The sequence below is a fragment of the Pleurodeles waltl genome, chromosome 4_1, assembly GCF_031143425.1.
Source record: "Pleurodeles waltl isolate 20211129_DDA chromosome 4_1, aPleWal1.hap1.20221129, whole genome shotgun sequence".
NCBI lineage: Eukaryota > Metazoa > Chordata > Amphibia > Caudata > Salamandridae > Pleurodeles > Pleurodeles waltl.
The window spans coordinates 494,803,631-494,831,598 of NC_090442.1; the positions used below are offsets into that span (position 1 = coordinate 494,803,631).

The 27,968-nt window shown below is 40.7% G+C and overlaps 1 protein-coding gene across 5 annotated transcripts in view; it reads right to left on the reverse strand.

Moving 5' to 3' along the window:
- Positions 1–27,968, reverse strand: part of NAV3 (neuron navigator 3) — a 1,001,553-nt gene that overhangs the window by 460,960 nt on the left and 512,625 nt on the right. For all 5 annotated transcript variants that reach the window (XM_069228788.1, XM_069228787.1, XM_069228786.1 and 2 more), the window contains 3 exons: positions 19,953–20,061; positions 19,356–19,739; positions 4,848–4,967 (listed from right to left, as the gene is read on the reverse strand). In XM_069228788.1, the coding sequence (XP_069084889.1) occupies positions 4,848–4,967; positions 19,356–19,739; positions 19,953–20,061 (613 nt within the window). The remainder of the gene's footprint in view (positions 1–4,847; positions 4,968–19,355; positions 19,740–19,952; positions 20,062–27,968) is intronic.

Below are 27,968 nucleotides of genomic sequence, written 5' to 3' on the forward strand. Positions count from 1 at the left end.
TTTGGGACTCACTTCCCATCTTCATTATGAATATTCAAAATAATCTGCTTTTCAGGAAATCCCTTAACACATTGCTTTTTTTCATCTAGCCCCCACTTTCATCTTTTGGGGTGCTGGCTGCTGCAGTTGTTTGTACTCTGGGTCTAGCGCTCGGAAGCCCTATTCTTGGAGAAACTATGCACTTTACAAACCTTAACAAAACATATAAGGGATGAAGTAAACCCTGCGGTACATGCAGTGCTTAATTTGTGCTAGTTGTTTTCGGTGCTGAGCACCGGCACTTATTTTTGAGGACCATGGCTTATTCATCTGCTTCAAGCATTTGCTGCGAGCAAACGACACATATGGGAAAAACGGATGAAGGGATAAACGAAAAAGCGTCACAAAGGGAGGAAGTAGAAAGCAGCAAGAGTGAGCTGAAGGGGCAGAGAGTGGCTGTAAATGGACTAAAGAGGCCTGAGATGGCTTCAGGATTACACTGCCTCAGTACTCTGTGCTCGCACGTTTAATTGCAGCAGCTGCATATGTAAGAGGAGGGCTCTGGGCACCGGCACCTTTTTGTTTACAAATTAAGCACTGAGTACATGATAAGGATATTGCAAGTCACTGGGGAGTTCCATAACCACAGAGAGGAACGAGGCGGAAAGGCAAGTTCCTTTATCAGGTTATGGAAATTAGTGGAGACTTGCAATATACTTATCATGTACGGCAGGGGATACTTTATCCCATATGACACATGGTCACACCCACACCTTTCCCATAAACCACTTAAAACAGGAAAATTAACTTTACCTTATCTGTCTAACTTACATATACAATGCTTGTACTGGCTACAGGTGGGTGTTTCCTATTTGTGAGAAATAGACCTCAGAAGTGTCGTGAACATACAATGACAAGAGGGTGCCCTGTGTTGTAATGATGATCCTTCGTTGTACGTCAGTGCCTTTCTTTCACTGATTCAAGACTGCATTGAGGACACTTTTTGAAATCATACTACAAAATAGTTGCATTGTTTGTGCACTGGAATACACTGCAAGCAGCAACAGTGGGTATTACATAATCATATTTCGCACTAGGATTCTGTCTTGCTGTTTGGTGGCACAGCTTATACAATATTGGGAGAATATAAGTAATATGAAGAAGATAACTTTACTAGTTACTTTGCGTTTAAGTATGTTTGGAAATCTATGAGCGACAGATGCGATTCTGCGAATGCCATCACAATTGTTAAGCCTTGGTGCCAGGTGCCACCAGCTGGTCTGCTAAAACCTCATGTTATTGACATAAGGATCCCTGTAGCTGGTGCCATCTGCCGCCTACTCATCGCTGTAGCCTTGATGACAGGAGGGTGTTATTCCAAAACATAAAGGAGTGCAAAATGCTAATGGTTGCAGACAAAATACTGGTAATCCTCGGTCACCTTGAACCTCTTTCCAAATTCACATTTGTACATTCTCAGGCCGAGACAGTTCTTGAAAACTTTAGCTTTCACGTCAGGTGTTCTATTGACAAGTAAGCCATGGCACATTTCAGCATGTAAATTCAATGGTAATATATTTAATACTATGCACGAATACTACACTCTGACACTTAACATCGCAATCCAAGAGTGGGAGCCTCGGTTGATGGCATGAGGAAAGACATCTGAAGTGATTAAGAGGCAGCTGTGCCCATGTACTGTTTATATTCAGTGCTAATATCTTATGTACACTTGTATATTTTAACCCGGTTTGAAACTAACACTTTAAATGAATATATTGATTTTGATGTTTACTGTGTAGATGTATCCACTATTGTTTTACAAATGTTACACAGGCATGCACGCAAACGCAAGTACAGAAATCTTTGTAATATGAATGATTATAAATGATATGAGTTTCAGAATGCTGCCTTTTGAATGGTGCAGAAAGATTTAGGAAAGAGGGATTATTGGAACATCACATCATAGGAAAACATTAGATCGGATTACAAAAAGCCGCATGGTTAGGGCCAATTGGCAACCTTGCGCTGTTTAGAGCAATATTACATATTTGAAGGGTGTGCTGTTTTGTATCACTTTTTTGTAGTGAGCAAAAAAGAACGTTCATATTGGCACAGCATAAAACCAATGTGAGCAATACAATTTCATTTTGTTAGGAGTCTATTAATTAACAAGTGAAAGTATAAAAGCTCTACATTTATTTATTTGAAATTGGTCCCATCTCACAATAAGCTGTCCCTATAGAAAAAGCAGACGTATTTTTATGAGTTAAGGCATTTCCTCTGCAAATCCACAGATATCAATTCGGAATTATAGTTCATATGATATACGTTCCTCAAAAAATAATTTGAAAAAATAAGGGCAGTGCATACGGACGGGTTGGTTGATTGAACCACTCTGTCCTTGCAGATCACGTATTAATGCCATTAAACATAAAGAAATTACGTTTAAATAAAAATAAAAAAAACATAGTACTTGATTATAAATTATTGAAAGCAGCAGAATTGGCTCAAAAACATGGATGGAGCTGGCTGAAATATTTTAGTGGATCTTAGCATGTGGCTATCACCAGATTTTTTAAGATTTATATATATGTAGCTATCAATCCAACTGTACAGAACAAGGGGCAAACAAATGATATAATTACTTTAAAAAAAAACCTGCTACACATGTTTTAATTATGTTCCACAGGTATGCAGTAGTACACAATATATTCTGAATCTAGAAAACACCCCTACTTCTTGTACAGGTGTAGAAGATGTTGACATCCTGAAGAGAATTTTAGAGAACTATACATTTGTAACAACAAACTTCGCGCACTTTATGTAACAGCACAGGAAGTCGAATGTTAGACATTACTATACAGTAATTCCATTTTATGAAAGCTTTGTTCTTAGTATTTTGTGTGTCAAAAATATCAGCAGTGATTGATAAATAAATGTAGTGCCCACAAGTAGTAAAATGTAGGGAGATTTTAACGAACGAGAATGTGATTCTTTCAATCTATAAAATTAATGTATCAAATTTTTATTACATGGCTGCAGTCTGCAATCACAGAAATTATAATCATTGATTAAAAGTCACGTTTTCAATACTAACGAAAATAATTAACACCAATAGAAGTCACAAATCTGCATTAGGACACTTCATAAACGTTCAGGTCTAATGGAGCTGCTGCGGAGCGGCACCCCAAGCCCAATCAATGATTTCAATCAGTGCAAGACAGGGACAGTGCTAGCAGAGGAACAACACTAAATAAAGCTATTCCACCTTCCAGATTTATGATGATCGCTCTAGGATGGGCCATGTGGCCTTTCATGGAACCTTCTCTCCAAGACTAATTGTGAGGCTAATAGCATATTAAACAGGAACATAAAGCAAGTGACTTGCCCAGATGAACCAGGAGTTTAACAAAGTCTTACCAAGGTCCTTGATAATGACTGCCAGGAAACACACTCCACAAATGACAGACTGTGGATATATGCCAACAGGTAAACAACTTTAACTCCAGAAAAATCCTAATATGTGTCAAAAGGTCCATTGGAAGAGAGGAAATACTGAGATAATAATAAAAGGAGGTCTGCTTTCCTCTATGCCCTTCTTCTGGCTTGCTAGCCTGCCGGGTTAACTGCAGCGATTGACACAGGGTGGGTACAGAAGAATGGGAAGCTGTTTTTAGAATAGATACCTTGAAGAGCCAAAGAAATCAAGAGTGATTGATGGTAAATTGCATATGTAGAGCTGCAGTCCATATCTGAACGTAATTAAGTCAAGTTCAGTTATACTGTATCGTTCTGTAGGTTCCATTCCACTTGCATTCATACAGCAATCCAGTGGTAGAGGGCATTATTCAGCAGTCTTATGACGAGTGCACCTTACTCATGCATGTTTGATCATTGAAGATGCTTGACCTGGCACTGCAAAAGCAGTTTTTCGTTTGAGAGGGATATCTCAGAAGGTTTCTCAACTGAAAACCTCCACGATAACACATCAATTATTTAACTTCTGCTACAAGACCTAGTGTCTTAACAGTACCATTATTTAATTAAAACTTACGATACTTCCTTCTTCTAGAAATTTGACATTCAGTCAATGGATGTTCCTTGGGATATTGATAATAACTTTCAAACCACACATACAGGTTTCTTGGAGCGATATTAATATGTCAACAATTATTATCTAGCAAGCTATAAAATGACATGCAATAGAGTGCTTTTGTTTCATTGGTCTGTTTTGTATACCAGTACGTTCTGTAAAAGTGATAAGCTTCTGTGCACGTCAATGGGGAAGGGGCTGCATTCCGACTGCGCTCTTGCAAACTGATCAATATAAGTCGGAAATATGACAGAAACCTATCATGGCAGCAGAAAGCCAATCCTAACGCATTACTTCTAATTATGCCAACAGATAATTACGTTTGTTGGGTGCCACATACATATCATAACAGCAGTCAAGAATAAAATAGCAGCCACAAAGCATCAGTTTGATAGATCTTTGAGTGATGAGTCAAAGTGATCTTTTTCAAAGTGCTACCCATCGGCAACCCTTTCAGATAAATCATCTGGACAAATACTACGGGTTTCCTTTGCAATACCAAGACAACTTAGAAGTATGGTACCAAGTAGACTATTGTGTTTGTAAGCATGCTGATACTACAATTTATGACAACACGAAAATACATGGTGGTAGAATATTCGAAAAGGACTAACTTCTTCGATTTACATGTTAAATGATGCTCTGTGCCACTATCCTGATTCACAAAAGTTCTACATTAAACAGATACAATTCTGCCGGGTTTCCCGCTAAAATTAGCGCATTCCAGAATATTACCAGAGACAGCCAAACAAGGAAATAAACTTTTAGTTACCTGTCTGCATCCACCGTCACATCGTGCACCCCTCTCTGTATCACGTCCCGGGATGCTGCCAGATCAGGAATACGGTTAAGACTTCTAGTGTACAGATTAAGCCCTCCATCGGTCAGGTATCTGAAAAATATAAATAATTTTACTCATCAGCGATATTTGTGTATCCAGCACCAGAAATTTCAGTTGGATCATGGGAAACCCCTCGAATGTATAACAATTTTCCAACGAGCACCGAATAAATAGGGAACATTGACAGTAAAAGAAGTTATATTCCTTAAGCCTACAGTGGACATGTCACTGATAGCCAAACACTGCATTTCTGGGTTATTTTGTTATAAAACATAATGCATGATAAACAAACAAGTATGTGGTCACAGACCTGCAGATTACAAATTCATGGTGTTTGCTATTGCAGACGTGTTCTGTGACAAAACAATTTTTGCAAACCAGAAGAGCTTTTCTGACTCGTAGAGGAGGTTCTGCTATTGATTCCGAGGAGAAATTGGAAGGAGGCATGAAACGGGTGCTCCCTCCTGGTAGTGAGTCATAATGACATGCATCAATGCTTTGTGGCTACAATTGCGATCGCAAGCTTTTGATCGAATAGCAACACCCAAGTTGGAGTGATGATAGATTCACAAAGAAAAAGCTGAGTGAGACCCTCTCTCATGTGAATGGAGCAGGAGAGGTGGAGCAGGAGAGGTGCAGAAGGCAGAGGTGGAGCAGGCAGAGGTGGAGCAGGCAGAGGTGGAGCAGGAGAGGTGCAGCAGGCAGAGGTGGAGCAGGCAGCGGTGGAGCAGGCAGAGGTGGAGCAGGCAGAGGTGGAGCAGGCAGAGGTGGAGCAGGCAGAGGTGGAGCAGGCAGAGGTGGAGCAGGAGAGGTGCAGCAGGCAGAGGTGCAGCAGGCAGAGGTGCAGCAGGCAGAGGTGCAGCAGGCAGAGGTGCAGCAGGAGAGGTGCAGCAGGAGAGGTGCAGCAGGCAGCGGTGGAGCAGGCAGAGGTGGAGCAGGCAGCGGTGGAGCAGGCAGAGGTGGAGCAGGCAGAGGTGGAGCAGGCAGAGGTGGAGCAGGCAGAGGTGGAGAAGGCAGCGGTGAGGCAAACCACTGCAGGCTCCCACCGATATTTCCCAAACTGGAAAACATTTTTTAAGGAGCACTTGTATTTCACAGTCGTAGGCTGCTTCAAAAAAAGGTTTTCTGTTTGGGAATATGATTAATCCAGGAAAAGATCCTTGTCTTCCTAACCCAGTGTTGGGCGTCACAGATACAGACTTCCTTATTTACATGTCATTTGGCGGTTTTGCAGCCTCCTTTGAAAAAGCAACTTTTCAATAAACATCCTTACACTAAGGGCATATAAAAAACTGAATGACTTTTCTCTAATCAGTCTGTATGCAATTTGCAAAAACTGGTTTGCAAGCAGGTATACGTACATTAGACCCATGATACTAAAACACTTTAAGCAGTATTTCATATGGGAAATACTGACATTTAGAATGGACCAGGGTGTATTAATGTTTGATTAAAAGCTCAATTGCCATTAAAGAAGCGATCAGGGGCAACGTGATACCGCAAATTAGTTACTTTTATAATGACTTACTGCTATTACAAGTCTAACATTTCTAAGTGAAGATTTAGAATAAATATGTAGACTGTTATTGGGAACCCTGGGAGGGAAGGGGGACAGTTTGCGTTCAGAGTGCATTACTGTTGTTACACTTGTCATCCTTGGCGTGGTCTCCCCTAACTTTCTGCTTCTATTTCCCAGGTTGTTGATATGTGCTGGACTCTGTTTTTGCTGTTTTTGATACTCTGGGCACTTTACCACTGCTATCCAGTGCTAAAGTGCAAGTGCTCCTACGTAAATGTATGTGAAATTGGCTTTCCATGATTGGCATATTTGATTTACTAGTAATTCCCTAGTGCGGTGCACTAGAAGTGCCCAGGGCCGGTAAATCAAATGCTGCTAGTGGGCGTGCAGCACTGGTTGTACCACCCACATTAGTAGTCCTGTAAACAAGGCTCAGACCTGCCACTGCAGTGTCTGTGTGTGCAGTTTTATACATGTAAGTCATCCCTAAGGTAGGCCCTAGGTAGCCTAATGGGCAGGGTGCAGGACATATAGTAATGTGTTTTATATGTCTTAACAGTGAAATACTGCCAAATTCGGTTTTCACTGTGCAAGGCGTATCTTTCTTACAGGTTAACATGGGGGCTGCCTTTAAATATTATTAACGTGCAGATTCCCTTTGGGAGCAGATGAAAATGTGGAATTTAGGGCCTCTGAACTCACAATTTAAAAATACATCTTTTGGAAAAGGTTGTTTTTAGATTGTGTGTTTGAAAATGGCACTTTTAGAAAGTAGGCATTTTCTTGCTTTAACCTTTCTGTGACTCTTCCTGTTTGTGGATTCCCTGTCTGGGTCAGTTTGACAGTTGGGCTGTTTGCACCTCTCCCCTAGACAAGTGACAAAAATGGAGCTGGGATGCAGCCTCCATATCCTGATGAGCCATCTGTGCTGGGAGGGTGGGGAAGAGTGGTCACTCACACCTGAAAGGGCTGTGCCTGCCCTCACACAATGCAGTCTCCAACCCCCTGGTGTGTGGCTGGGGCCTTGCCTGGACAAGGCAGGATCTTGCAAACAAGAGAGACTTACCTTTGAAGTTTGCCTACTCCAAAGGCAGAAAGGGGTGTCAGTACTGGACAAAACCCCCTGAAAATTAGATCGCTTCTGGATTCAAAAGGAACCTCTGCCAAGGAGAAGCGCTGAAGAGCTGAGGAGAAGTGGTGCCCCTGCCTGTGCTTTGTTGGGCTATCCTGCAGTTGCCGTTTCTGCATGTGAGAGGGGACAAAGACTGGAGTTTGATGTGCATTCCTACTTGAGAAGAATCTCCAAGGGCTTGAACTACTGAGCTTGCCTCCTGTTGTTGAAGTCTCAGAGCCATCAAAGACTTCCCCTGCCAGCATCTGGACACTCTGCTGAGACTCCTACCCTGCAAAGTTGTGCCCTATCCAGTCCCTGGGCCCTTGAAAGGTGAAGTTGGCAGACATGAACTGAAACTCCACGCACAGAACGCTGTGCGGGGAAATTTTTGACACACCTTCCACAAAAGCGGCTGATAAACAACGCTCTGCCGGCTTTGCGGCTGAAATCGATGCTCCACCTGCATTGCGGCTGTGAGATCGATGCATCACAGCTGGAGAAACGGCATGCAAAACCCGCTTGAGGCTGATAACGCTGCAAACCCCAATCGGCGTGGCTTTCTGATATCGTGCAAATGGATTTTCCATGCCTCGTCCCTGGGTGTCCAAGTCAACCCAACTCTGCACGGACCAGAGGTGACCCGTCTGGAAATCGACTCATCGTTCTCTTGCGAGGGAGAAAATCGACGCATCACCGACCCGAACGGAGAAGAAACAATGCACGGCCCCACTTGCGATTAAGGAATCAATGCATCGCTACCCTTTTCAGACACACGCTTGTCGGTGCGGCTTTATTTTTTACTCTAACCAGGTACTTTGTGTAGCAACTGCATTCTCACTGTTTTCTAAGGATTAAGATTCCTATTCTTTTGAAAATTCTTATCTTGACTTGTGTATGTTGGATTTTTGTCATTTTGGTCTTGTTAGATTTAGATAAATATTACCTTTTTTTCTAAACTGGTCGGTTGTCCGTTTTGTAGTGTTTTCACTGTATTACCCTGTATGTTTATACAGATAATTTACACATTGCTTCTGAAGTTAAGCCTGCCTGCTTGTGCCAAGCTATCAAGGGGGTGAGCAGGGGTTAATTGAGTGTGATTTTCCTTTACCCTGACTAGAGTGAGGGTCCTTGCTTGGACAGGGGGTAACCTGACTTCCCACCAAAGATCCCATTTCTAACAACTGTCATGAAAATACATAACACAGAATAGGGTACAATGTGCAACATAACCACTACACTTGAATAATCTATGATAGGGAGCTTTCTATAGTAGGATAATTAGATCTAAAAAAGATAAAACAATAGCCAGCAACTCATTTCTTCCTGAAGAGAGAAAATCAAATTAAATGTTCCTACCAACTGTGAATTGTGTTAGACTACATTATACTCCAAATAATGAACTGAAAACAAACACACAATTATAATACTTTTAATAAGTTATTGTACAAAATACCATTCAGAAGGTACACATTGAACATACTATATTGCTGTTAAGGTAGCAGTTGGCAGTCTGTTTACATGACTCTTTCCTTTAGAAATTCTGTTTACATGATTGGCAGGTTGAATGCCTCCAAGTGACATTTGGTTAAATACACTGGCTATCCTTTGCTCACTGGTGCATCAAGAGGTTTCAGGCCAAGGGCCAAGGTGATGCCTTCCCATTCATTCCAATTACAGTAAAGCTTTCTCTTCTTTTCATGCATTCCCATGTACCACTTCTTGCCAAATGCTAATGCTTTCCCACATAACGCATTTGTGTATGAATTGAGTTCTACACATCTAGTCCCACTTATTCCCAGCTCTTAACACTGCACTGTTTTTAATTCCAGTTATGAAGATAGTTGTACCTTGAGGGAGTCATGCATTACAGATACAATTTGGCTAATGACGAGGCTGACAGAGGTAAATAATTTTAAAGTATTTGTAAATATGGACCACTTTTATTAATAGCTGAGTGGAATGGAGCGGTTCTGAACTGACTATGCATTAGCTAAAGCTCCCATTTAGTTCTGGGGTTTATAATCCACCCTTGTCTTCCAAGCTGCAAACTATCCTTATTGCCTACAATGGCTACCCCATTATGGAAGACCATAAATTATGGTTGCTTTATGGTCATTTTTGGCAACAAGAAAACTCTTCTGCTCAGTGATACTTCGCCCAGTACAGTGTGCATCTCTAAGCTTCGGGCAAAAAACAAGGAATCCTGGAACAATTTAAAAGAAGATTCAACCGTTTTTCAAGCTAGTGCTAAAACCAACTATGGATGACTTCATGCTACTACTCTCTGAGCCAATTAGTTGTTTCTTAAAGTTTCAAATCACCCTTGGATTGCTTGAGTAAGATAGCTAAAATATAAGCCCTGTGCAATTCAAGGTCCCAGTAAGGCTTGTGGTTACTTGCTCAATCTGATTATATTCTGGCATCGATGCAGAAGGTGGTGTGTGCGGATGATGATGTACCTGGTCAGAATGGAGCAAAACGCAATGTATGTTATCAGCAAATGTTAGATCTGGCATTCTTGGTGCGGTTTCCCTTACTTTTTGACTTCTGACCTCTTTTTCTGACTTCATTTTTGCTGGGTTTTGGATTCTGTGCACTTAAACACTGCTTACCAGTGCTGAGGTGCAGGAGTTTTCCACCCTAAAACATGGTAACATTGGCTTATCCACAACTGGCATATTTAATTCACTTATAAATCCCTTGTAAAAGCACTCTATATGCCTAGGGCATATAAATTAAATGCTACGAGTGGGCCTGCAGCACTGATTGTGCCAACCACTTCAGTAGCACTCTAAACATGTCACAGGCCTGCCAACGCAGAGCCTGGGTGCGCAGTTTTAAACTGTCATTTTGACCTGCAGATGCACACACTTGCCAGGCCCAAACCTTCCTTTTTATTACATATGTCACCCTACAGTAGGCTCTGGTCAGCCCCAAGGGTAGGATGTAGTCTATTTGAAAAGTTGGATTTGTACATTTAAGTTTAACATCTCCTGGTAGTGAAAAACTATCAAATTCGTTTTTCACTACTGCAAGGCCTATCTCTCCAATAGGCTAACATTGGGGTTACCTTGAAGCAACCTTTTAAGTGTAACTTCCTATTGGGAAAATATAGAAATTTGGAGTTTGGTATCTCTGAACTCACAATTTAAAATCACAACTTATGGTGAAGTTGGATTTTAAATTGTAAATCTGAAAATGCCACTTTTAGGAAGTTGGCATTTTCTTACTTTAACCATTCTGTGCTGGTGCCAGTCTCTGAATACACATCTGGAGTGGGTGACAGCTGGGTGTGTGCATTCCCTCTAGACAGTCACACACAAAGGGAGATGGGGTGTGACATGTGTATCCTGATGGTCCATCCGCAGGCTGGTGTGTCTTTCTTGGCTAGATGCAAGGGAGGAGCGGACATACCTGAATAGGGCTGTGCCTCTCCCCACAAACAGGGCTTCATAACACCCTGTAGCATGTCTCGAGCCAGGAAGAAGGAAGGGCAGGGATCTTGTGTACTTCAAAGGCCTCTACTTAAAGTCTCCCCCACTTGAAAGGCTCAACCGGGTATAGGTACTGGACCTCAAACCCCACCAAATCAGAACTTTCCTGCAACCAAGGACATTCTGCCTGCAAGAAGAGCTACTGTGCTGCAGATGGTACTGGCACTTTGCCAACTGTAGTGCTTGTTGGCCTGCTGTCTGCTGATTGAGGTGCTATAGGAGGGACTGCCACTTTGCTACCTGCTTTGCTGTGTTGGCCTGCTGTTTCTTGCCTGGAAGTGAGAAGTACTGGACCTGCTCTCTACCTCCTTGCCCAATTTTCTCCAAGGGCTTGCTGGCTTGCCCCCTGTTCTTGAAGTCTCAGGGCCACCAAAGACTTCCTTCAATTTTGCTCCAGCGGCTCGATTCTGCCAACTGAGTCCTCACTTGTCTAAGGTGCCAATCCAGTCCTTGGCCTTAGAAGAGGATTCTGCAGCTGTTTTCTACTGAAAAGAGGCACATTGGGGCCGTTGCGCTACTTGGAACCGATGAAGTGCCCTCCAATGCACTGCAAATTTCTCAACAAGGCAGGACCCTATTGCGAGGTTCGGCAAAGATGCATCGCCAATCAGATGGGCTCGATGGTGACGCATCACCTACATCTCAACAGAACTTGATGCTGATGTAGGATCCAACTGTGAGGCTCGACGATAACACATCTACCCAATTGCGGAGATTGGAACCAACACATCAAGTCTTTGACACATATCTTGAGTTCTACTTTTTAGAGTTTTGTGATTTTGTTCTTGTTTTACTAGATAAATATTCCCTATTTTTCTAAACTGGCATGAAGTCATTTGTGGATGTTTTTCACTGTGTTAATGTAATTTAAGTTTTGCGTAAATACTTTACACATTGCCACTTAACTTAAGCCTGTCTGCCCCAAGCTAGCAGAGGGTGAGCACACATTAATTTAAGTTGTGTATCTGACTTACCCTGACTAGGATTGTGGTACGTACTACAACAGGGTGCATACCTCTCCCAACTAGAGACCCAGTTTCTAACAGCAATGGTAAACTTCCTATCCACTAAAATCTCACACAGACAGTATCAAATCATGTTTCCCCTTCCCAGTTTACTTCACAGTCTTCTGCATATGGGAGCATGTTGAATCAATAATTGAACTCTGGAAACAAGTTTACATGTAGGTTGAGTTGTTTTTGGTTGATAATCAGTTCAAACCACTGGAATACTGGAATGCCTTGCTTCCTTGATTATTCTATAACAAAAACATGTTAAAGATTTTTTTTTTCAGTTTCAAATATCAAGATAACTTATTTGCCATTCTGTGGGCAGAATACCCACACAGGGAGCACAAACTGCACAACATCAGTTCAATGAGTTTATCCTGGCAGATACGGACACTTAAGAGTTCTCTCTACTAACTCACTACCTTAGTATGTTTTTCACTGATAGATCAGCAGTGCAGTGGCTCAAACAAGATTTCCTAACGTTCCCCTGCCTTTATAACATTGAAAAGTAAAAGAAACTTGATTCAATCTTCACAAAGTATGTTCATGAGAGATGCATAAGGTAGCAATATGTAACAAGGATTGGCAAAGCCAATAGGTTTTTCATTGTCTTTGTACATGCTTGTTTAGTCATTTATTTAAATCTTTGATGTTGAAGGAGCTGCTGGGTTCCCGTCAAATTGAAAAAAGATGAGAAGCAAAAATATTTGTTCTTGTCAAAGGTTGTCATAGTAGTCCCAGGCACCAAAGGAACTACTTTTTGTGAGGATTTGCTCTTGTGAAGGAGCAGAATATCGTTATTCACAGTGAAGTTTGCCTATGGCTGAAGTGAGCTGACCTGGTACTCCATGCTGCATTCTAGGGAGAACACAAATGTGAATGGTGCAATAGCAGACAAAGATTGCTGGCTGAAGGCTCCAATAATTAAGCATTAAGCATATTAATATGTCATTCTATTAAAACTAAAAGAGCTGGGGTAACACCAGATCTATAATTCAAACATCATAGCATTGCAAACAACTAAATATTGCCAACTAAATACAGTTTTCTTTTATATGCCTTGCTTGAATTGCCAAATATAAAATGCAATACAAGGCAGTCAGGTGAATCCAGAGTCAAAGAGTAGCCCATTTACAACAAGACATACACAGTTACTTCATAAGTCACTCATTTGTTCATGTAAGCTACAAGTATACATTTGTCCACTGAAGATATACTCTAACACCACACTACACAGGTTGATGGGATTAAGCATAAGTGAAAGGTCATCACCATCATTGAGTGAAGACCATTGGTGAGACCACAACTGGAATGTGGCAGTCTAAGGAGTCATTAAATCTGTCTCATCACTTACAATCTCCAGATATTTCTACCATGTAGATTGCCTTGACTCTAAGCACCTTTGCAAAAATGACATAATACCATCCCTCACACATTTTGTCTGATCTGAACCATTTACTAGCCCCTATTCTTTAAAAACATTATGTCCCTGTGCTTATTACCAGTCGAACTAACATTCACTATTGGAAAAATAAGTAATATGTTAACCATGTAGGGGATTTATGTCACCTGTGTCTTGAAGGTATTAACAAGAAATGTAGAAAAATATAGCCTTGTAGTAACTTTTTAAATTATCTACAAATATCCCAATGATAAGAATAACATTTGTATTTATAAGTATCAGAACTGTCAATTGGTTCTTCTGGATGGTTCGGAATGGTATTAAAATGACTATCTCAAACACATGATACGAGCAGCAGGCAAAAATAATTTGCACCTCGTCTTTGTTCCAAAATAAAAAATGTATGCTTTTGAGTATAATCACACTCGCCTTTCCTTAAAACTGTAATATAATATAAGAATGATCTTCAATTTTAAAGAGAGATGAGATGAGGTAGCTCAGGACTTTGTCTTCTACACAAACGTTATCTAAAAGAGTGGGCCATACCAGACACTCAAAAGAAGGTTTGAAAGCTAAGTTTCACAAATTGGAATGGTTGAAGAAACAGGAGCTTGCTAGATGGTGGGATAGGTAACATTGCAAAAATATTTGGACAAGAAGAAGCTACCAAGAGGTTTTCGGATCTTGATTTTTCCCACCTTTGAAGGTTAAGATAAGGAAATGTTGATTGATTGGGAGAACAACCTGTAGAATGCATCTTTCACTGTGTATTTTGATGAAATATGCGGATAAAAAAGTGGCAGAGATATAGGTTGAAATTGACAAAATGGAGAGGGAGATAGGGGGCACGATCTTAAGGAAGTAATACAAAAGAATTAGGAGATTATGAATAGAAAGATAGAAGACCACCAGGCAGACTTACGGAATAAGAAACATAAAAAGATGTAAAAAAATTATGTGGATTATAAGGATGGGAGTGTTTACACCTTTGCAAGCAAATATGACAATGTTAACATGCCTGGTGATAGAAAGAGGGGTTGTGATAAGACAATGGAAACACGTTGTTAGAAGCAGTTCTCTTACTTATACTGATAGTAGTACAAAACAGGACATAGATCCTAATGTGTCCACAACTTCCAGGGTATGTCTTCTTTTTCAGTGGAGATGTACAGATTAAGATTGGAGAACCAACAATGGAGAAAAGATATAAAAACAGACATGGTGGCAGAAGGTGGGAAAAAGAAAAAAGAAAAAATCAAACATTAGGTGTTTCAGACCAGCTCCAAGAAAGCCTAAAAGGCTGCAGAATAGTAGGAAGGAGTAACTGAAACTGAAAGGGACCTGCACTTCTATTTTGGGCCAGAGAATGCTGCTGATTGTGATAAAGATAAAAATTAGTTCGCAATTATCAATTTATCAAATCATACTTTGGATTAAATGGAATACATATACTAAGTTAAGGATTGGGCTTTTGTTCATCACACGTGGAGGATTTGGCTGATGTACATGTAGATTTGTTTAGATGTTTTTATTTACTTAAATTAAAGGAGCATTACAATAAATTTCACAAGAAGAAAGTCTGGGTTATTCCACAGGGATCCCCTCCTAAACAATCTGTATCCTACTTGTATGATTTGTAATTGTTAGTCATGGATGGATAAAGAACCAGACAGTTTAGAAACCTTGTTAAACAGACTTGGTATTTTCCAAATATGTTGGGATTGACAGTGGATTGAAACAGTGGTCCAAATTTATACCTGCTGGCACTCATCACAAACTCAATGTATGGAAACAACCAGGATTTAGACAGAATTTGACAGACTGAAAGACTAACGTTCCATAGGTTGCAAGGGGTTACACAAAACCGATTAATTAGTTCCCTTCATAAATATGAAACTCGGTGATTGGAGGGAAAGATGTTTAATATTGGATGATGATATTTGTGAGGAACCTGGGGGTTCCCTGTATATACATATTGCCCAAAGTGCATAAAGTTGGCGACGTTCCCCCAGGGAAGCTTATTATATATGGTATAGCCTCACCAACTGAGCGCTTGCCTGAACATGTGGAGAAATTCCTACAGGGTTTCCTTTGCAACCTCCTCCCTTCTTACATACAAGATGTTAAAGACATTTTGAACAAATTTAACAAGGTGTCCTGGTCGGAGCAATAATTGTTTGTAGCATTTAATGTTACAAGCCTGCACACCTGCATATGTAAAGAATTTGGGCTCATAGCGTGGAATCATTTCTGAGAACTAGGAAGGCTGATTGCTTTGAACATAATAGGATGATTGTAGAAATAATTAATATAATCTTGTCTAAAAACGACTTTCTTCATGAGGGGTGTTGGCACTTCCAGATCCAGGGCACTGCGATGAGCTCGAGGTTTGCTCTCTCTGCCGGCCTTTTCATGGGTTGGTATGAGTTGGTGCATACCCGGGGCAGGTATGCCTCCCATGAACAGAATACATAGTTTTTGGAAGAGGTAAAAACATAATATCAGTGTGCTATGGAAGGGGTCAAAGGGCTAACCAAATTAGGGGGGACAGAAAGACTGTGCTAATTTTTTGGGGTGGTGGGGGCATTGCCATGTCCTTTCTGGGCAGCCCCCACCCCACTTTAAAAAAATAAATAAAAAATAAACAAAACATCCCCTAGTGTCTAGTGGGCTTTCTACCCCCCGGGGGGGTGGGGGGGGGGCAGGTCGGGGGTCGTAACCACCTTCTGCATTCACAAGGGGGCAGCAAGACTATGTCTATTTGAGTGCAGGGGTGGGGCATTGCCATGCCCCTCTGGGCAGCCCCCAGCCCAAGACTTTACTAAGAAAAATAATCCCTGTTGTCAAGTGAGCTTTCTGCCCCCCAGGTCTATTGCCCCTATCTGCCCTGCTGGGGGGAGGGGGGGAGGCAGAACACTACATTAAAAAAAATGCCCAGGAGGAGGAAAAGTGCTGGTCCGAGGGTCCTAGTGTCTAGTGGGTGGATTCCTGACTGGGGACCGCCCTCCTGCGCCAATCCCCAACCAAGGATCCACTAGGGAAAGGTACCATTGAAAAGGGGGAGATTCTCCCTTTTCCAATGATACCTCGCCAGTTTCAAGGGGTGCTTGGTGGCTGAGATAGCCACCCTGAGCAACGAAGCAGTTAAAGAGAAATGAGCTGATTGGCTCATTTTACTTTCATTTTCACTAAAATGACATCAGCATGCCATGTGCGCCAAGGATTCAAGAATGATGGGAATATAAAATAAAGAGGAAATGGATTAGTCTACAATTTGGTTGGACTTTTGTAGTTTCTGGCTCATCACTATATTTGTGATATGGTATTAAAATGACTGTAAATATTTAAACAGTGAAGGTATTGACAGTAAAATTTGATTTACAATACTGTTTGGGAAACGTAACAGCTAAATGTGATTTAAGCTCCAAAACTCCAGACAGCCTTGCCTGTCTTATTTTACAAATCATGGGCGCACTTAGTGAATCCTTCCTTGGTCTTCATTGCTATTCTAGTTTGAGCAGGGTCTGTGCATCCACTGTTTTCTTATAACTGCTACCCGACACCACATTCATCATTTAACTGGGTCTGAGCTGAACACACTGTTCATTTCTCTTTTTTTATTAAGGTCTGACTGCTGCTTCTACCTCAGGTTGTGCCTAGACATGGAAGAACTACATGCTTTGTCCTACCAACTGCTTTTATTCCTTGTACAGCCTATTTGACAACTGATACATGTTGTTTATTGTTGCTTAATTTTGACTTAATCCTCACTTTTAAATGCGTAACGGCACTTGATCCGCCATATCTGTCCTACCAGTATACCATCAGATACGAGTAGGGATGCCAATCAACAATTTAAAGTGGTATAAAACCTAATAAAATGAAAAAGACTCACAAATAGGCGTGCTGCTCTCCATAAATCATGTTACTTGTGACCGGAAGGGTAACTTGCAAGAAAGACATTTAAGACACTTAGGGCCTGATTCTAACTTTGGAGGACGGTGTTAAACCGTCCCAAAAGTGGCGGATATACCACCTACCGTATTACGAGTTCCATAGGATATAATGGACTCGTAATACGGTAGGTGGTATATCCGCCACTTTTGGGACGGTTTAACACCGTCCTCCAAAGTTAGAATCAGGCCCTTATTCCTAATGACTTCTCTCTTCTCATTCCCTTGCACACATGCATAACGGAGTTAAAAAGAGCAGGCAGGTTCACTCTTTATGAACCCATAATCGAGGCGCCTGTTAGCGCTGTTCCCCTTAAAGACAATTTTAGTGAAACAGTTTACTGGTGTTTCTTACCTAAACGGCGTGACACATGCTATATGCGTGGCTCGTCACTTTCAGCATGCCTTTCCAGGGTACCGGCGAGGCTGAAAGGGCATGGATCCAGATTTGTAATGAAAAAAGGCTCTCTAGGATGGCTCTGATAGAACACAGTACATTGTCTTGCCGCCATCTTCTTGAAAACACAATATTTCCCTGTGCCATGCATTTTTTGTTTGATTTACACCTCCACCCTTTGCCGCTATTTGCTCCACTGATTTCACCTTTGGGAACTAGGTAATCAACACTCAAATCCTCTTGCTAAACACATTTTTGACGAGTGGCTCAGTTCTCACTGTGAGAAGTGACTGCTTGCTCTGAGTATGTTGCACAGGTCTTAACACTGTCTAAAACCATTGTGCTGGTACACTGCATTACCACTGCCTCACAATATCTGTGACCTGCGCTTCTCTGGTCAACCACTGCCCAGATGTTTAAAGCATCTGGACTACTGCTAGACTATTCTTTATTGCGGAATCCACTAGTAATCCAGATAGTAAAGATTGGCATCTTTCTCGTTATGTTGATGAAAAGCTTGAGAGCTGCGCTGCACGATCCGGTCACTCCTGTGTCGAAAGAGCACAAATGTTTCAGAGTCGAGATGCCCTCTCTTTTTCCTACCTAAGCATTTCTGCCCACCTTGTTCTTTCATCTGCTGCTGAACCTGGTGCTACAATTGAGTGATACAACTGTCAGGGTATCTGATTTCTTTTATTTTTTTAATCAGGCTGCATTACTGAAAAATTATTTGCAGTTTCATTTTCTGAAAACTATATACAATTTATAACAATACTCAAAACAGTGTATTCAGCATCTCACAAGCATTATTTCAACTTACACCCCAAATCTGACAGTTGCAGCAATAGCATCAAGAGAACACTTGTGGCTAATGTTTGCCCTCAAAAAGTTAAGTATCACTGGATATCGCGCAAGTTGCTCTGATTTACATGGAACTATTTTGTATTCGACAAAGATCTTAGGGCCTGATTTATATATTGACGGATGGGGTACTCTATCACAACGGTGACTGATAGCCCATCCGCCGAAATCTAAATCCCATTTCTACAATGGGATTTAGATTTTGGCAAACAAGATATCCATCACCGTTGTGAAAGAGTACCCCGTCCACCAATATCTAAATCAGGCCCTTAGTTTTTAAAAGTGTTATAGATATATGAGAATTCTCTGGAAGGCAAATTGAATGATGTGCCCCAGTGAACAGAAGATTAGGGTGAATTTCTATTCACGTTGAGGCCTTTCAACAAGGCTGTGGCTAAATTAATATTGATTTAATGGCAGAAATCTTTTTTTTAACTCTGCTTCAACAATTGAAAAAACCTATTCATGTTGAATCAAAAGCAAACTATGTAAGTGTGTTCCATGAAAAGAAGGTATGGAACTGTGATTAGCTATACTGACCAACAACTCAAACATCTTCTCCTCTTCCCCAGCACTTATGTAGGCTGATGTGATAACATCATTTTTCCAAAAGAACTGTGACTGTGTTGTTACATGGTTTTGTAAGTGTGGGTAGAGATAAAAGAAAAATCTCTGTTGAATTCACTTACCCGCTATTGATGTCATCAGTTCGTAGACTCTTCCCAAGGATGTCACCATCACTCATGTATCCACTGACATCGACTTCAGAGGACATTTCCATACCATGGTTCCCTTTTTCATTAATTTCCATTTGCGACATATTTCCAAGGCGAGAAATAGCTGCCCGGCGAAGAGGTGTGGTATACATAAAACGTGAGGGGTCGGTATGAATGAATCGACTTGTGCTGCTGCGAGGGTAGCCACTAACTAAAGAAGGAGCATCCCCCGCCTGTAGCCGAGGACTGGCCTGCCCAAGCCTCCAGGTCACAGATGCACTTCTGCTCGTCAAGCTTGGTATACTTCTTCCATTTACTTCCGTTGTTATGGTGCTGTCAAACGTGGTTTCTAACGTGCTGTTAAAAACAAATAAGATTCAATTACCTAAATGCGGCTTAAAACAAAGAATGTCCTAAGACCTTTATGACAAAGACTGACTTACTTGGTATATGCAAAAGAATCTGGAAACTTTTGTCCTGGAGTGCACAAATGTTGTTTTGCTTCTACAAATAACTTTTTTGCTGCTTACAGAGCTCAACAGTACATAAGATAAATGTTAAGTATCTTACCTGTGGCTAATCTGAGTCCCTCGAAGGCTAGACATAGTTTCTTCCAAATTTTGCCTCAAATCTGCTATATTTTTTACTGTCCTCATTCTCCGTGCTTCTGGGTCTTCTCCTTGAAAAAAATATTTTCAGGGTTACATATAGCTATCAATACATAAGTAGTTTACTTGTGACATTTGTTTGAACATACCTTTGCATTCCTTCACAGGATAGGATAGCTTATTGTTTTAGGTGTTTTACATTGCCACATCATTTACATTCTGCAGCCATTCCCCAAAATAGTGAAAGTGACATGATGCACCCTTGAGTAGTCACCTTCCCAGATGACATTACAAGGTTAACCTCTTCTCACCGAGTCCCTAACAGCCACATTTTTTCTGCTGAGGGGTTAAGTGAAAGAAAAAGAATGAAAATCTCTGAAGCCATATTTGCTTTATCTTCCTGCCACTGCCTTTGTGATTTGAGCCGAGTGGTAGCAATGCAGTTACAGGGTTATAAATGCCACTTAATTTATGCTGTGACTCACTCGATCAATCACTTTAGAAGACTGATGGGGATGTAAGTGATTCTACAATATGAACGTTTTTCATATTTGTACTTTTATTACTTCTAACCTTGAGGTTGTTGCTGGGTTTCATTTTGATGGAACAAAACGAGTTCGGAAGAGGTTGTCACTTTGGCATGGGCAAGTGGAATAAAGACGAATACCATTAAGATTGACCATGGACACTCTTTTCCAGGACTGAAATCAACTACTGACTTTGGGTGATGGCAGAAGTGTCCTCGTGGACAATACTAGCCACCTAAATCATATCCATGGCACTGAGGCATTGCACGCATACAGAGATAAGAATATTAAGAGAATAAATGGAGTATGGACAGTTAGAGCAAACAGGGAACTGTCTTCAATTGGTACTTTCAAAAGCATTCAGCCCAAATATTAATTTTGCCTGCATAATCCCCTAAAGTATACTTTCAGAAATGCTGCTTGAAGGAGATAAAGCTAGATTTCCTTCAGTTAGTTTACCCATTATCAAACGTTTTATTGCAAACAAAAATAATTTGCGCATTACAATCGCTGGATTGGGGCATCAAATCGTTTGAAGAATATGTGGATTCATCTGATTCACAAGGATAATAAGTTTGGTGTTTCCACATTCTCATCCTCATTTGAAAACGGACTGAAATAATTTAATTTCCCAGCAAGCAAACCTCTTCTAGAAAAACAGTCATGTTCTATGCAACAACACGTCAAATGTCTTTGACTCACAGATGGCAGAGTAAAGACCCTAAACATATAGGTGAGGGACCTAACTGGCATCCCCATTGCACCACCTTGTATCACAAAGTGCTGCTACAACCATATCATAAACCTAATTTTAAAGTGAATGAATTTATGACAGTGCAATCACTCAGACATGAATGTGCAGGGGCGTAGCTTTGGGGAGGGAGAGTGTTTGGGGTGTTACACTCCCCTCCCCAAGTATCTTTCTGATAAATAGTTGGGTACAGGTGATTTCAATCGGGTATAGGGTGGTGTCTGTCGGATTTCACCAGGAACCTTTACACACACACACAAAAAAACAAGCATACACACTCTCTCCTCTCTGTTTTGAAAGTCTTAGAAATGTGGATTATTTTACAAAATATTGCCTTTTCTCTTACTTAGTGCTCCTACCAATCAGAATCCCTCTCCCTTTGCACTGTCCATTAGGCCTGTCTCATCTACTCTGCTTGTTGTATGATGTATTTCAAAGTTCTATGCTAGCGTGATTGCTGGAAAATCTGAAGGTCACACCCCTCCAATCTTAATGACCAAGTTTCACCGCTGAGAATATGTTTGCACATCTCACTGAATTTTATGTTTTTTATTCAGTAGACATCAGCATTTGAACTAGGAGAATGTTTTAATTATGTTCAGAATCTTAATAACTTAGGGGCCCATTTAGGTTTTGGCCAGCCAAATTGTTAACCAAATGAATCACCGGTGGCCAACCTCTCCTGCACACAGCCTGAGTCCTTGTGTGGCACGAGTTGTCCGCAGGTACTGGAATGTAGCTAGGTCCTAGTACAAACCCACCACATGTGGCCACTGGCCAAGATAAGCTGTTGGATACAGAATACTTTTTTCCCTATTATGTTCACAGATCCCATATGCAAATCCTATACACTTTCAGGGCACCATGAGGACCAGGGAGGGTCCAGGATGGACAAATCCACCATGGAATCTGCAAATCAGTGATATTTGTTTTTTTATATATATATCTTTATTGCCAGAGGGGAGTGCATTTGCCCTTCCTCCACATGGACCTTGAGTTCAGGGTGTACTCAACGTCCCCTATGCCCTTTTTTCTTTAGATTTTTTCCCAATGCGGTGTTCAGTGCACTACGCTGGGCAATGGAAGCCACAACAGAAATGTTTGTAAAAACCAGCATCGAAACACAGCGGATGAACAATTGTGGAGCTTAATTTGCAAGTCTGCAATGCAGAACAGGGGAAAAGTTCCCTCGTCCAATAGTGTGCCTTTATTCTGCCTATTTTTTTAAAAATTAGATTCATGAATCCTCAGATGATTTCTGAACCCATGGCGTATCTGTGGATTAACTATCCAACTAGCTCTACATTTTAAACTCTTCATGGCTTTGCACCTTTTTAAATGTTAATCACTTAACAACCAGTGAAAGGATGTTCACCAAACCAATGACACATTTGTTTTAATTCTGATCAGCCATTTTTTGTATCAGATAATAAAAAATCCTATGGGAATTAAAATGGGAATATGCACTTTTAGGACAGTAAAAACGTGTCATGAAGAACCTAAAAAAAAGATGCATTCTTTTGGAAAGTTTTGCCCAGGTTTGTCCACCGATGCCAAAGTTCCTAAGCAAAGGAAAATGTGTCTTTTGTATGGAAACTCAGACTCCACCATACCTACACAGGCACTATTTCCAGAACTGTGTGTGAGAGAGAGAGATTTATTGATACTGGGGGATATCTGGGGTCGATCTGCATGCCAAGTGACTGCACCATGAATAGACATCCCTTAAATGTGCTCAAATTCATTGACAGGGATAGAATGCCAAGAACTTGCTCTGTAAAAGGATGTTCCCACCTGTTTGAGTAAAGGACACCGACCCCTCTTTTTCTGGTGTGCGGCTGATCTTCAATAGGGTTGCACCTAGCCTGTCTTCCACCAGCAGGACTGTTATTTTAATATGCCCCGGCTAGTACACAAATTAGGAAAATCTCATAAAGCTGGTATTTGTCTCCATTATCACTACATACTTCAAACGGAAAATATAAAAATAAAACATTTTCAGATGTGCTCTACAGCTGACTCGATGATCCATGACCGAGAAGTAAACAAAAACAGAAAAGTCATATTACAAACAAATATAGATGAGTTTATATGAACTTCTATTTAAGTATCATGCTGGGGACTTTAAGAACTTATAAAACATGAGCGTTTGGATGGTATTTTTTCTTTTGGAAAGGTAGCAACCCTAGGCTTCTAGGGAACAAGAACAGAGGCATCAACAGAATCAACCTGAATGGCTATTACAGATCAGACTTGGAAATCTTGGTTTTGAAGCCTCAGAAAACTACACAAAAATAGGAAGATGCACGGGTTTGGAGGAGTGCTTGATTTGACTTATTAAGTGGACATAAGAATTGTCTAGGTTCCCACCTTTGCCAACAGAAGTAGACAATAACAGACAATAACACAGAAGTAGGTAATAACAGACAATAACCTTACTTGAGATAGCATTCCACCTTCACATTAGTGCTAGGAAAACCTCTCATCAGTCTCAGAATAAGTCTGGCAATTATCTGTGGAGCCTTACTGTTATGACACAACAGATAAATAGCTAAAATGCTTGTGTGAATGCACGAATGATGCTTCCTAAGAAAAGTCCACATCATCCAAAGCGTACCAGTCCAGGATCAGCTGACTGGTGAATCTGGCAGGCAACCTTGAAAATCAGATCCAGTTAGTATGCCATTTAGGTCCAACATTACCTGTCTTCAATGAGCCTGATCTGTTCATGCACATCCTGTACTAGCAAGGTGTCTGTGTAGCATACCCAACAGTTCCAGGCACTGACTGAACACTGAAGTGACTGGCCTAGGTATTGTGTGATAGTGAATATTGATTTCTAACCTCGAACACCATCTAGAGTAAGCATGGAGCACTTACCCTCACTACCTTGAGACAAGCTAGTGACAAAGAGACTAGCAAGGTTGTGGCACTCGGACAATAGTAGTAAATAACAATAGCCATGCAGGACAGTTCCCAGTAAGCACCAGCTGCCCAAGGACAGGATTTAGAGGACCCAGAGAGTTTAAAAGTACAGTGTGACTTGACATTGAAAGTGTATGCATTTCTACACAAAGCATGTACACGCTAATATTCATGGTGGGGCTGAGGGGCGCAAAATAACATGAACAGGGATCCTGTACCTTGTTGCCCCCCAGAATATTTCACTACCTATTACTGTGTGTCACGTCTTTGCATGTATTACGTATAAAAATAATTTCTAAAAATGATTTCTGTTTTGAGCACTGCAGGTGTGGAAACAAACGTCAATAATGGGAATGTAAAGTGAAAAGCTTTCAAACAGAGCAATGACATCAATAAAAACACATAATCAAGAGGTTTTGAAAAGATGGAGGGGTCAATGTAAATGACCATATTCATATGTTTTTTAATTAAAATTTGGACTAACAGAAATACCGGAGAAGTTACTCCACTTCAAAAACAACTGCAATTTATGCCTAAATCAAATGCTCCATACTTTTCAGATGAAATATTTCAAAGGAAAATTCACAAAGTCAATCAAAATATCTTATCACATCACTCCAGTTTTCAATTAAAGTACAAGCCTCACGTTTAGGCAGCTCACAAAGTTATAATGTTGCACATTTAGGCAAAAAGAACAGCAACAGAGAAAAGTCCTAACTCTACACATCTAAAACGAAGTCAAAGAAACAGAGCCGAGCCCTAATTCTACACATCTAATGTAAAGACACAGCAACAGAGCAGAGAGTGGCGGCTCCTCATTTAGGGTGGTGAAGCAACACCCCGCCCCCACTCCCTTCAAAAATAAAAATTGTATTACTATTTCATTATAAAGTGAGTATGTGTCATTCCGGCCCACGTGTGAGGGCAGGGGTGCAGCTCTTCCTGCTTATTGGCAACAGGGACACCTCAGCCTAAAGTCTGAAGTGTGCATGTCAGATTGGTGAGCTGTCTTGCGACTGCCAGCCTGACATGCAAACTTCAAACGTCCCCTACCCAATCTGTGTTAGAGAGCTGGGTGCAGCACAGACACAGGGTCTCAGTCTCATAAGGAGCACTGGGTTAGCCTACTCCAATGAGTCCTGACACTTCTCTCTTACTGTTTACTATAATAAACACCATGAGAAAGCTCCTAAACTAGCAAACCGATGGATCACAACTACTGCGACTGTCACAAATGCTGCTGCATGAAAGTAAGTAAAAGTTACATTTTTTAATATTTAGTTTTAACTTCAAAACATTTAGGCCAGTGATCTAGTTCCTGTTCATAGTGCATGTGTTTTGCTTATCATGCATTCCCTAAAAGTGTTGGCTATTTCCAGGATGCATTTTTCTGTTTTTCATATAGTACATTAATCCTATATAGTGCATAATTTCAACTGAGTACCACTACACGTTTATAACGGGCCATGACTGGAGCTGAGGCTGAAGGCACAGACTTTCTCACAGTGCCGGTAAGTGGGTCGAAAAAGGCATTCAGAATACATGCTCATCAAATCAGTGGCCTTTCTGCAGAGCGCACAGAGCAATGGTCACATATTCCAGTTGCCAGTGAAATTCTGTGCAAATGTTTGAGATGGGGGGACACGTTTTCAAAAAAATGACAAGAGAAAGTAACAGAAAATCCAGTGCTTACAGGAGAGCGCATGCATTGTTTGTCTGGGGTCGCTGAAGTGAAGAAGATGAAAGGAAGCACCTTCAGGTGAGAATGAAAAGAGGGTGCTGAAGAATAAAAGGATGAGATGGTAGATTTGCAGAAGGTTTGGGCATGGAGCGAGAAAAGGGCATATTCATCTAACAAACTGCACATAACTGAAGACCAAACTCCTTCCTCGGGCCATAATAATATTACATTCACAGTCTCCCTCTTCCTGTTGTATGTTGTGGCATCCCCCTCCCTCACAGACCCCTAGTAGTGCTCCCCCCATACTCCTACCACTGTCTCTTACTGGTCTCTCTCTCTGTCCTCCCACACACCTCCATGGTATTGCTCTCCTCCCCTTGTCTGATGGCCCCCTCCCTCCACTGCACCTCCCTTATGTTGCTTGCTCCATCTGTCATTTTAAAAGCATTTCTTTTTTTTTTTTTAGAAATACTGCACAGCAGCATGGGTTGCTATGCAGCATGGCTTAAAGAGAAAATGTGCTTTGAAACAGTCAATGCTGGCCACTAGCAACCTATGTAACGTCATTAAAAACATAAACTAAATATTAGTCAAATTACTGAAGAAAAAACTGCATGCCAGATCGCGAGTTATAGTTACCTTAGGGTGCGAGTTATAGTTACTTGAAATAACTAACTATAACTGCTAAATTTCTATGGTTTCATGCAAGTACATTCAGAATCTAACTATAATGTCCCTGTAACCTTTGTTCTTTTAAGTGAATATATATATATATATATATATATATATATATATATATTCAATAAAAAAGTCAAAGGTTAAAGTAACGTTATAGTTAGGTGAATTTCCCAGTCACAACATTAAGGTTTTGAACAAAAGAAAAATTGAAATTGAGACATTATAGTTAGTAGATCTATCTAAACTTGAGCCCCGCCATACACTGCATATGACCTTACATACGACATCACTCATTATATTTTCTATGACATAATTTATGACATCACTGATAACATCTCAAATTACATCATTGATGACATCACTGATGACATCATCCAAGCATCATTTTCCCCCATACTACTGTATAAGTTGCTATGGATTTACACGTAGATTAGACCACTTTAGCAACTGACCACAGATATAGGGAAAACCTTTATTGAGTACAGTGTTCAATCTGTATACAACTGGTCAGAGAAATGCAAAATAGTGAATCCAATTCTAAAACAAATGACCTAATAGGAATAACTTTTATCTGTATGAAACCCTTGGCCCACACCGAATCTACATTAAGAAATTAAGTTAATATCAGTAGAGAACTGAGTACTGTAAACAGTGTTTACTCCTCGGAGAGAGTTCATTCTATACCACACTGTATGCAAATAGTGAAACTCATATTCAAAATACAACACACATTATTCACAATAATCTACTAAGAACAGTGTACATTCTATGCAACAGTTGCCCAAAAAGACAATATCTGCTAAAAAAAATAAATAACCAGGATCTGAAGGTGCTAAAGATCATACCATCTGCACCCTTCATAATGTTGCAAATTTTTTCCAGATAGCCCATCTTCTGAAGCAAAACAAGCACGACTACATACGTTATTACCTGGTACAGACATTCTTCTATATTAAGTATAAATTTTAATAGTGATATGATTCTCCACATTAACTCAAGGCTGCTTACAAAAGTTAGTATCTTCTATGCAGGATCTTTCTCCTGTTGAAAACATTTCTGCAGAGCCAAAAAGTGGTGTGGAGCATAATGAATACAAGACAAATGTCACTTGCACACAGAGTTACACTTGAATGCAAACATTTATAACATGTTCAATATTTCTACACAGCTATGATGCATTAGGGGCACATGTGTTTTGCAATCCTTACACTCATTATCTGGACTCAAGATGTACACAATTACGTAGAACAATAATATGGTAGTTACCCGCCACTGAGTAAACTGTACAACAAATTTGTACACTCACTGGATGATGTCAACAGTGATGCCATCAGTGATAAGGGCGTGGCCTAAAACCAAACATGGAGGACACAACTCTCCAGAGCTCCCGCAGCCTGCCCATGAGTTCACCTTCAT